Source organism: Amblyomma americanum, chromosome 8, assembly GCF_052857255.1.
Source record: "Amblyomma americanum isolate KBUSLIRL-KWMA chromosome 8, ASM5285725v1, whole genome shotgun sequence".
In the NCBI taxonomy this organism is placed as follows: domain Eukaryota; kingdom Metazoa; phylum Arthropoda; class Arachnida; order Ixodida; family Ixodidae; genus Amblyomma; species Amblyomma americanum.
This window is the reverse complement of record NC_135504.1, coordinates 6,835,002-6,846,844: the sequence shown is the minus strand read 5'-3', so window position 1 is coordinate 6,846,844 and position 11,843 is coordinate 6,835,002. Positions and strand designations below refer to the sequence as shown.

Here is an 11,843-nt window from a genome sequence, read left to right as displayed (position 1 = left end):
CCACTGAAAAACAAGTTATCATTCTATTACTTCAAGAACGAAATGAAAAAGATGCTTTGACAATGTTCCTCTCACCGAAGTTCTATCACTCATCCCCTCCCCCACCCCCACACCCCAAAAAATTGTGCGCTGGCGAGACGAGAACGAGGCAGTTTCTGTCGCGAGATGTAAGACACGGCGCGTCCTGCCGAGACATCACTTTCTTTTAAAAAAAAATCCACCAAAACGTACAATAGAATCCGTTGACGTTTCTCGAGACAATGCTTTTGCGATCTATTTTCTGACCAGTTCTTACGTAGATCAGCCTTGCCTGCGAACAGTGAGTGTAGGTAGACCTGCCTTATATAAACCAATCGACGTTTTTGAAGTCCAGACGAGCCCCGAGCTGTTCGAAATCGGCAATATGGCTCGCCTCTTGGGAATATGCGTACTCGCCGTGTCACTGGCATGCGCGGCTTCGTCGCAGCAAAGGCTCATCAGCAGTTCATTCTACCCCGGTGGTGAGTGTCATTTAAAGAATTCTGTTTGGAACAGATTATCGACCGCTGAACCGGACCCATGATGCTGACCAAAGGCTGCAGTAGTTCCATATCCCCAGCACGTGATTATACAAGACTTCCACGTTCTTAATACATATTAACTATAAAACAGCACGCACGTATTGCAAAAATGCGACAAAACTGCCATAATGTGCTAGAAATGGCCTATCATGACGTAAGAGTAAGAAATATGTATTAAAGTAATTGCTCTTCTACTGTAACGAATATACGCCCACTGTTCAAGACGTGATGAACGACACCAATGGGCGCAGCCTGCACTGCACTCCGTTTTTAATTTATTTGGCCCATTTTGACAAACTCACGTCAATAACCTTTCAGGAGTTTTCCAGAAACTTTTTGGTATGCTTCTGCAGCTCGCACAGGCGGTAAGGGTTAGCGTGTCCCAATACGGAGTTGGAACGTCATTTTTCGCTGCAGCCATCATGCCGTCACTTCAGTGCGATTGATAGTGATGGGGGAGAGGCCTTCTTTCTCGCCGCTCAAATTAAACTGTGATGTTTTCTCAAATTAATGGACGTGGCTTATTTGTTTGCGATTTTTAACCTCCTGTACATATCGAATACCCCCAAGAAAGAAATTACGATATCATAACAATTATAACAGCTACAGGGCAACTTCCGTTCTAGGATAAGTTCATATATGCCTGATGTTCTGTGTAAACATAATTACTTTTGACGCAGTTTCACTTTTTATCCATGCGCCTCACTATACGTGTCCAGAAGGACTGAGACACGGCATTTTCTCTAGAGCTGCAAATGACCACTCGTATCTTCAGGGCAAGATCGCTAACTACAATACCTGATAAGAAATCAAGCTCGTTCTAAGCAGGACTTTCTGAACTTTACAGAAGCTAGCTCGATTGACTAATTATTGTGAATTACGAGCTGACAGCATGCATATAAAACGGAAAGATTTATATCGCCTGCGACAAAAGCTAAGTAGGATGGAGCGGTTATGTGTATATCGAACGTATCAGCGCGGGCTCCTGGAAAACCTATTCTGCCTATACTGCTTTATACACGATTTCTGTGCCTCTCCAAGAGCCGGCATCATAAAGAACAAATGCGAGAGGGCATGATGTGGTGGTTTTTCTGTATCTAAAAAGCAAAAACCCATCTAACAGCCACATGCGCGGTTTCAGCGACGCGTTGCGTTTCCTCCTAGAAGTGCCTATTCATATTTACGTCGAGCACATTTCATGGTTAACAAAGAACGCACCCTGGCGAAAACAAGGAACACTATAGGCATGAAATAGAACCTTCAGTTCTTAAATTCTATCTAAACCACTACATATTAAGCAGCTCTTCATACAAAGGCCAGCTTCAACCACCTGCTGCAAGGAAACGTCGAGGAGTCCAGGTAGTCCCATTTAGTTTCGCAAATTACCAGTATCGAATATATACGCTGCGGCCGTTCACCAAAATAAAGAATGAGGGCTAGCTGGTCCTTCTGATTTGGATCGGGTATAGGAAGTAGCCTAAAAAGTGAATTCACGTTCACATTAATTTCTTGAGACAAACCTCCAACAATGCTTCTTATGACTTCTTTATGCGTCCATTGCGAACCTCTTATTTGCAGTAAGTTCATCAAGGTATCCTAAAATATATTATTTGTCAAAAAAACTTCTCTAGGCACTGAGCAGAGGATCAAGGCGCCGCTATGTTTCAGAAGCCGAATCCACATTTCCACTCAAGAAATAGCCAATCGATATGTGCAGTTCGCTTCACTTCAATACCGCGGTGGATGAAGTTCTCTTCGAGAAACTCGAAGGAATGGTGGCGGGTTTTTTCAATCCAGGCAATTTATTTCAGAAACATCTTTGGAAAAAGTCTATCAGTCGCCTCTACAAGCAGCTGCTTGCCAAGGGTAGGCGGATTCGAAATGGCGACGCTGTTTTTGCCAACCACCAGCACTCACACGCGCCTCAACCCTTCATACTTTCTTTTATGCAAAAAAAGAAAGAGAAAAGGGGGTACAGACCCGCGCGCCGCGTCATAAATCGACGGCCAGGACCGACCAGAACGATTCGCATACTCGGTGCCAAGCACGCCATCTTATATGTTTCTCGCACACTCATAGGTGCCTGCAGTAAGGCATAAATTCCTGCTAGTTGGCCGGAAGCTGCTAAGAAGGTGTCAGCTTACCGAAAGAAAAAAATTGGCGGTGGTTTAGCTTTGGTTAAACCTGGAGGGACGCTATAGCTACAGCTGGCCGAGTGGAACTTGGTCACGCACCAAACACGTGATCAGCCACGGCGCCGCACCGCAGGAAGCTGCTCTGCACCACGTGACCAACCACGTAAGAGCCTGGTGGCCAGCCACCGCCACGCTGAAGGCTCGAAATGCTACCGTAATGTAGCTATCGCTACAAAACTCTGGAGGCTGCGAGAATCACCCGCACACAGATTGTGCGCTGTGCCCGATCCATTTTTTCTGCTCTGTTGATGGCGATTACTAGATACGAAGTCTATTTTCACCCTAAGAATAAAAACAATTTTTTGAGCACTATTGCAGTTCAACCCCCAAAACGCACATTGCGGGCTGGCACAGGTAAAATACTAGTCATTAGGCCTTCTAAATTTGACAGGGAGCGTGTGGCGTATTTGAGGCCTTCACAGTCGAAAAAACGTGCCTCCTCATCCAACGACCCCCCTCCACCTGACCGTTAAAGAAGGGCAAGTTACAGTAGAACTTGTTCTTCACATGTAGTGGCTAGTGTTTTCTTCTCTGGCCCATTGAAACAGTATCCGTCATGTAAGGTTTTGAACCAAAAAAGGTAAAATTTTGATTTAGTAGGGTAGAGAGCTGGGCCAGTTGGTACATAGTTCTAAGGGAGAAAAACAGCGGAAGGACGCAGACACAGAGAGGGACACATGACGACGCTGGAAATTAACTGTAGCTGAGGAGCTATTCAACCGGGTATATAGCCTGAAATACCAGAAAATCTGTAGAATGGGAGCACTGGTTCCGGCGTTTTCTAGGAAATAAGCATACGCAGCCGTGCTGAGTTTGCTGTGGGTATTTTTGCTTTTAGGGAGGCTTAGAGGAGCTTTCTGCACAGATGTGAAACGTCAGTGCGTCGGGTCACTGCAAAGCATCAGCAGGTGCTACCTATTCAAAAACATGTGAGCACAAGGTTTTTTAATGTTGCTTCATGCGACGAATCTAATGCAAGTGCTGGCAGAAAGAGCACTTGTTATGCGAATTCATGACACTCAACTGTATATCTCTATAACTTTATAACTGCATTTGCACGTACTTATTGCAGGTGCAGGAGGTGGTAGCGGCGGCGGAGGTGGAAACTTCGGCAGCGGCGGTGGCTCTTTCACTGGCGGAGATGGCGGAGGTGGCTTTGGCGGGGGAAGCGGCGGCGGAAGCGGCGGCTTGAGCATGTTTAGTGGCGGCAGCGGCGGTGGCTTCGGTGGCGGAGGTAGCGGTGAAATGGGTGGCCTTAGCTTGATTAGCGGTGGTGGAGGTGGTCAAGGAGGCGAAAGTAGCCAAGGAGGTGGACTATTTGGAGGACAAGCCGGAGGCGGAGGCGGTGGCGGAAGCGGGACATGGGGAATCGGAGGCCGTGGACTCACAGGACTGGGAGGTAGCGGTCTTGGATTCGGAGGAAGCGGTTTCGGAGGAAGGGGTGGCATCGGGGGCCTAAGCGGGCTCAGCGGGCAAAGGGGAGGCTCGCAGCTAAGAAAAATCATCCGTTACTACGTATATCGCTCATCGCGTCGCGGCTCCAGTGGTCTGGGCGGACTGGGAGGCGGATTTAGAGGGCTTGGCGGTCAGAGCGGCGGCTCGGATAGAAGCAGCACCTTTTTGAGTGGCTTCACCGGCGGCCAAGGCGGCGGCAGCTTCGGTGGGGGATCTGGCGGCCTCGGCGGCGGCAGTGGAGGTTCTGGCGGTGGTGGCTTCGGTGGTGACTTCAGCGGTGGCAGCGGTGGTTCCGGTGGTAGCGGCTTCGGCGGTGGCCTCGGCGGAGGCAGTGGTGGATCCGGTGGTGGCGGCTTCGGTGGTGGCTTCGGCGGCGGCAGCTTAGGCGGTAGTGGCCTCGGCGATGGAAGCTTCGGTGGCAGCGGCTTCGGTGGTGGAAGCATTGGTGGTAGTAGTGGAGGTGGTAGCAGTGGTGGTGGAGGAGGCTTCGGCCAGCAGCAGCAGCATCAGCAGCAATTTCTCAGCTGGTAAACAACATCAGTACTAAGAGAAAATATTGTTGATAGAAGAAAAAGTATTTTAATAAAGTGTTCAAACATTCTGCTAATGTCTCTGCTTTTTTTCTTCATCAACGAGACTAGCAGAACGTAGAACCGAGCGGAAAGGAGACAAAATAATGTTCATCCTCGTACTGGGGTTGTTGGTCAACATGGCAAGCAAATACTTTACTTTTCTACCGTTATAAAATGGGTCAATATACTGCTGTGAAATACCACCCGAGCCCTGCAATTAAAAACGCTTCTAAATAGCCTTCCAGAAGATGCTACTATTGCCATAGAGACGTAGAAAAACTTATAATTTTTGAAGCGCTTGTCTTCCGAAGCGTCTTAAGAATTTGCAATGGCATGTGCACATTCTAATCCCTCTTGCGTAAGGCACTTCGTTTTTGGGTAAAACCCCATTTCAACCAATTTCTTACACCCCAAGCAAGCTTCACAAAATTATCCTAAACCCGGTTTCTGACTGAAAAGAAGCCTTATAGGAAACTGTTTCCGTGTGGACAAAGCTGAAGACACTGCAAGAAAATGATTCTAAATCGCATCCACGCATTCAGTGGGGCGTTTTCAATCAAGTGGTCATTAAAACTTCTATTGAGAGTTTTTACTTCTGGCAGAGCTTAATTTGAGGCCAAGTTCGCACAGTAAGTAAGAAGCGAAAAGGAGAAGCACGGGTACTGACCAGACGCTTCATTGGAATCACTGTATCAAGCGCTGTCCACATTACAGCTGCGCCGGAAAATTCAAAGACTGAAACTACTTTTCTTACTAAAAAACCATAAACTGTCTATGAATCCAGACCCCTTCCTTAAACCTAACACTACGCGCCAAACACGAAATCATCATACACAATCATTAACCCCTTACAGTGCTTGGATTAACGCCTTTAAATACTCATTTTTTCCACGCACCATTGAGGAGTGCAACAGGTGTTCGCCAGATCTCTTAACCAGAGCTGATTCTTTTGACTCAATGTTTTCTTCACAGCATTTAATTTGAGAGACGTTTTTTTCGTTCACTTTTTGTATTTTGCATCTGAGCCTTGCATTTATTGCTGTATTTTGTGTTACAACTTGTATTTAACATTTTTTCAATTTTGCTAAACCTGTTCTTTTTGCATATATTATGTACTCGCCCCTCCTGCTTGGGCCTACTGTAGGCCTGCAGTATGTTCTAAATAAATAAATAAATAAATAACGCCGTCCTGCAGCAAGGCTCTTCTGCGTATAAAATTATCGTATTGACGTTGAAAGAATGCTGTCGCAGTGAACAAAACCAGGTGGGTTTGTCCCGGATGGATAAGTGCTGCGCAGTCAATAAAATGTACGGGGGGAAATAATTACAATAAATGGCAAAAAAGAGAATCCTCTTATTTTATAGAAGGTTTTAAGTACAGCCTGATATTTGCATCTTGTTTATAAAAGAATGTGCAAAAATAGAAAGTTTTATGCCCCGCACCCAAACGAGCGCTTATTGTGAATTGTCTTCTGCTGCAAAATATGGCACGAAAAAATTTCAAATTATGGAACCGTTTGCTGGATAACCAGATTGGTACGCGAATTCCAGCTCAAAAAAAATTCCCCCATTTTTAGCTCCCGAATTTCGGAAAAAATAAAACCGGTAAACGAAGGGCCCTAATTAATCGCCATAATTTTCACAGAACCATGCTGTCTTCCGGTAGGACGAAAGATTTAGAGTATGTGAAATCCGGGTTCTGGTGCAAACCCGTCTGGTTGGGAACAATCAAGGCGGGAACGTATCAAACGCCGACCGATCTCGTTAAAAGAAAAGATTTTTCGGCGGCGCTGAAACTGCCGAAAAAATAAAGACGTTAAAGCTGCGCAGAAATATTCTTTTACTTTAACAGACTGGTCGGTGCTCGATATTTTTCGGCTTTTACAGTAGCTGTCACAGCCTCGATTAGAACACATACATTTCAGTCAGCATGCTTGAATATAAAACATTATATCTGAAAGCACAAGAGTGTACCCACTGTTAGGCATCACCATTCACGCTAATGCTACCCAGCATGCTAATCTCCGTGGTCTTCCTAAGCGCTAACGGTGGCCTAAAACTTCGCTCTTCACCTCGAGTGGCTTCAACTCCACAGGACACACTTTGTTACGTAGATGCTCACATGACATCTATTTGAAACGTTTGAGACGCACAAGTTGGAGCTTGGCTCTCCGCTTAACAAGTCACCATGGTTCCTGTAGCTGTTCACTACAAACGAACATGGTTATAACAACACTCACATGAAAGATAAACGCATGAAACCGAGCCGACGCCGCAAATAAAATCATCAGATTAGACAACGTTCCCAATTTCTTAGCCTCCGCGATATATGCACCGAATAAAACTGGCTGGATTTCTTTTCTGGGACACGCTTGTCCCAACGCCTTGAGTGACGGAGTACTAAATGTTTCTTCAACACAAGTGGGCTTGCACTGCAGAGTCATCGTTGCCGCTTCGGTAGTCATGCTTCAGGAACATGAAGTACAAATCAGACACAAGTGCACCAAGTAGCACGGGATTTATTGATAAAGAAGGCCGCATTCATCCCAAACAGAAGACGATCATGAAAAGCAGAATAATTTTGTCTCCCTTTTAACAAATAAGCAGTGCATTTTCCGTTTCACTGAGAACCAAACGAAACAATGCCGTCGTTTTTTATTCAGCCGTTTTAATATTAAGACTTCATTAATTCTGTCTAAGCGCTTTTGTCATTACAAATTATTACAAGCGAAAATGTTAAGCCGGATTTCTATGGCCTTCATTGCATCGAAGATAAAGAAGAAGGTGGCCACAAGCTTCATACGCCATTCGAGGTGAGCTTGACTTTTCATAGACAGGCATCACCATGGCCTCATACATCGGTTACAGCAGTCTTATTACGCTGTACGATGGAGAATTTGGAGAACACTCTTTTTAGCGTGCAGATTCGCAGCGTCCATTTTAAGTATTCTGGACAATTGGTGTCTTGCTCAGTACTTATTGGACCGAAATCGATAGGATTACTTTCTCTGAAAAAGCCAGGCAATGTTTTCTTCTGGCTAAAGATTTCCGCTTGGTTAATCCGCTTGTTTAACAATTTAACGATCAAAATTTGCGTTCCCGGGGTTAAGTACAATGTGCGGTGTCGTCTCAAACAACGCAAAATAATTTGTTGAGATCTAAATTATTTCTGAGCTCTCCCTCCGGCATTTGTTAAAGCCCATTTTCAGCTTCGGGGTATTAAATGTTACATATACCGTACAATTGCATACCGATGACAGATAAGAAGTTATCGGAATTCTAGGCGCTTTACCTACACGGATGCTTTATAACACTGTTCCACAAGGCTTTATGTTAGGGATGCTTCTGGTGTCACTCTATCATAAGGAGTTGTCACTTGCATGTTTTGCGCTGACGACACAACCCTGATATGCTAGGACAAATGCTTAACAATCTTGGTTTCGGAAGCTGCTAGAGACATCGCTGGTGATTTCCGACATCATCAAAGCTTTCTAACTGGTATGAGACTACCACAGCCTTCTTTTTCCGGCGAAGTGTTAACATTTTTGTATTTGTTTCCTTGTTTAAGTAGTCACATTTAAGGGTCGACAATTTCTGTGCCCCAGATATTGTACCGCCTGGACAAACCTCTACAACCAATGGATAACACCTCACAAGGGGGCAGCAAGCGCGGCAGCAAGATCAAATCCAAGTCAAAGCGCCGAGGATCTATCTCTTCCAAGGCATCATCGCGATCCAGCAGCAAGAAACAGCACGACACTGCCGCCACCACGGCTCCCGCCGCTGCTGCTTCTGGCGTCCCTTCCGCGGTGGGTAGCACAGGTTTCCATCTTAAGCTTAATATATGGAGCCATTTTTCTTGTCTTAGGCTACGTACGAATAAAAACAATAAGTGCGTAATTTTTTTTTTACCGCTCGAGCAACTGCTCCACTATCCCGGACGTGTGATGGAAGGCTTCAGATCAGTTTTCTCTGCCTCAGGTACCTTGATTTCTGAAATACTCTCCAGAGAGGTAATTTACCATTTCGCCTTCATCAAATGCGATGGCCTTAGTCGGATTTTTAACACTCAACCTCAAGTTCAGCAAACGTTCATAATGTTTTTAGGTGGCGACTCAATGCGTCAGAACAATACATGGGCATTTTGCAAGCACCCGGCACATTCTCTGCTTCAGATTCTTTCGACATTACCGGTGTAAAATAGCGACTGTATTTCATATTTTATTTAAATACAGTAAACAGGCAAAAGGACCACGAAAGACACCAGTGCTGGCGTTTCTATAAATAAAAGCCTGCAGTCAATTACTTAGGGCAAGACGGTATATATTTTTCCCGAGTTAGCACAAACTGTAGTGTTAAAGAGGAGAACTGCAAGCTAGGCAGCTCCCACAAATAAAACGAACAGACCACTGGGTCAGGTTGTGCTAGGTACTTTATAGCGCTGGTATCTGTGCCTCCCTCCGTCGTACATCCTTTCACCTTCTTCTTTACCAAGCACTGCCAAGAAGCGATGCTTTCCAGTGTATTAATAGTGGCCCCCTTCCTGCCTTCTCCGCAACACCACAGGGCACGTCCGGCACGGAGTCAGTGGCGAGCCCAACGTCCCCACCTCTGGCTCCCGCGCTCCTCATCAGGAAGGAGTCCAAGCTCTCGAACTCCTCAAAGTCATCCGAGCGCTCTAGCCGCCTCACGCGCTTCGTGCACGGAAAGCCCAAGGTGAGAGATGACTAAAAACCGTTCCGGCCTGGTACCTATTGAGTGTGGTCCAAGTTGTTATTTATCTCTTTTTCTTGAGAATCTATCAAAAACGTGGGTGTCTATTCGACCCCCTTTCAATGGGGCATTTAAAAACAACATCGGTATTCACGCGCATATCGGCACCTGGCAATGCAGTTTGGGGAATTTTAAGCACTCGTCGCAGTTACAACAATAAACTCACAAGCAACTCACGATGGAACAGGAAAGACACGTATCTTGCTTTCCCCTTGTCCTTCGTTTTGCTTGCACTGACTCGTCCTTTCAAAGTTCTATATATCATATCCTAAACGTCTGAAAATAATGGCTCACGAGGTCAGTATATCCGGTCTCCGCAGAATAAATAATGCACCAATCTAAGTGAGATCAGATCAAGAGCAACTGTCATTTTGGCTGCTGCCGCAATCGGTATTTCTGCGTCATGATCTTAATTACAAACTGTGCACATCTTATTTTTGTTGCCTCTAAATGCAACCCATTCTAAGGCGCAGGTCCCGCCGCCACTGGACATATTCTCCAGAGAGCATTCATCCATGGCGTCTCCTTTGTCGCCCCTGTCGCCAATGTCGCCCGCACCGACGCTGGACCCAGGGGCTCAGCAGGACCCTGCTAAGGCTACGGCTGAGAAGCCAGCAGCCGGACCGAAGGGCAAAGACAATCCTGGCAATCCCCCGACTCAGGCGCCACCTAAGGGGAACTAGCTTGATGTCCGCAATATATAACGGACATTTATGCCCCTAAAGCAGCGTCGCAAATTTAATTTATTCACTCACTGCGTCTGGGCAGCAAGCACATGGATGGAGTGCAGTATCATTTCAAAGGCTTTTATGAAGTAACTTAATTTCTTTAGAATTATCGTAGTAGCAAGCACGCGCCTCTTGGTTCTTCTTTGCAATGCTGGTCGATCTTCTTTATTTAGAAAAGCACCAGAAATGTACAGGAGACAATAAAACTGCGTCTTGATGTTGAAACGGTGGCCTTGAGTGATTTCTCCTGTGGAATACTTGTAGAGTAGAAGCGGTGGCAGAACAGCAAGAAATGATCTATCATTTCGGGATACGCAGGGAACTGGCACAAAAGGGAGGCAGCGAGAAAAAGAAGCTCCAAGTTGATGAGAGTAACTGCAAGATACGAAAAAATAAACCACTAGAAAAACGACACCTATTCCTCTACTAGCGTAAAATAAGCATCATTACCTTGAATGAAACTGCCGTACGCGTTCATTAGCTTATGGAATTGTCCTTCACACTTGAGACTGTATCTGCAGATTTGGTGCAATTTCTTAACATTTAATGTACCAATTTTGTTCTCAGAAAATGCCTAACGTCACACGCGCTCATGTTCTAAAAGCATATGTAACCGACTAGAAGTCCAAATTAACTATGACGTCCGAAGATGAAGTAGGGTTGTCATTTTTCTTTCAATAAAAGCCATGCAATGAGTGCGTTACTGGGTGCATTTTGACGAGACAGCGTTAAGGAGCTCGTGTCGCAGAAAAGTCGGTGTCGTTGGCGTCGGCCGTGAGTGAAAAATCCATCCTCCTCCTCCTCGCAATCTACGCCACTGCTCCAACAGATGGCGCGCGACGGCAGCGCCTCCCGCTCGTCTCGTTCGGGCGCAGTGGGGCCGTGCTGGCACACAGGAATCACGCGGTGAGCGGCGAACAACACAGCGTACATCCAAGGCGCGTTCGCCACGAAGCTTGCGGCTTGCTGCCCGTTCGTTTGGCGCGGAAGCTATGCTGGCTTTCGTGGCATCGGGTTTGTCCAGAACGATGTGCCTACGAACTACGACTGCAACTTGAGTCCCGCGCGTTTCAGCAACGCGCCTGCCAGCGCTTCTACGTGGTTTGCCGCTCCGCGCGTCCGTTTCACCGTACGTAGAAGAGCGATTTGTTTAACTGGCAAGGCGTCGCGTCGAACGGCCGATGGAGTTCCGTGGACTCCCTGGCAGTGCTGCAACACGCTGTCGCGTTCCGCTCTTAAAGGCGAAGCTTAAGCGTCCTCCAACTTTCAAAATGGGCGTCGTGTTTGAAGCTCATTTCATGAGACAAGCGTCACCTCCTCTAATTGCTCTGCTTCTTTTCCTGCGTCTCTTCTCTATGTAGACCAGAAGACCGGAGGTTTATTACTCTAAGCGACCTATCCAATATGTTTTTCCGTGGTCTCGAGGGATAAATGAGGCATACCCACTGTGGGGCATAGGCCGAGACACAGGAAGCGGCTTGCAGGTGTAGAGAAAATTTTTCAGAAATATATTTTCCCAATATACCTTACTGCAATGTTATTTTTTCTCCAGCACTCCCT

At 46.2% G+C, this 11,843-nt stretch overlaps 2 protein-coding genes across 3 annotated transcripts; both read left to right on the top strand.

The window, feature by feature from the left end:
• Positions 1–348: 348 nt before the first annotated feature.
• Positions 349–4,813, top strand: LOC144100842 (uncharacterized). Its single transcript, XM_077633730.1, has 2 exons — positions 349–500; positions 3,828–4,813. Exons 1-2 carry the CDS (start codon positions 404–406, stop codon positions 4,739–4,741), a joined length of 1,011 nt encoding a protein of 336 aa, XP_077489856.1. The 5' UTR covers positions 349–403; the 3' UTR covers positions 4,742–4,813.
• Positions 4,814–7,229: 2,416 nt separating this feature from the next.
• On the top strand, positions 7,230–10,657 carry LOC144100014 (uncharacterized). Of its 2 annotated transcripts, none has more exons than XM_077633063.1 (3): positions 7,230–8,591; positions 9,349–9,498; positions 10,023–10,657. In XM_077633063.1, the coding sequence occupies exons 1-3, from the start codon at positions 8,421–8,423 to the stop codon at positions 10,236–10,238; spliced, it is 537 nt and encodes a 178-aa protein (XP_077489189.1). In that variant the 5' UTR covers positions 7,230–8,420; the 3' UTR covers positions 10,239–10,657. The 2 variants fall into 2 exon arrangements, with proteins under 2 accessions (XP_077489189.1, XP_077489190.1); XM_077633064.1 differs by having other exon boundaries at positions 7,232–8,591; positions 10,029–10,656.
• Positions 10,658–11,843: the final 1,186 nt, after the last annotated feature.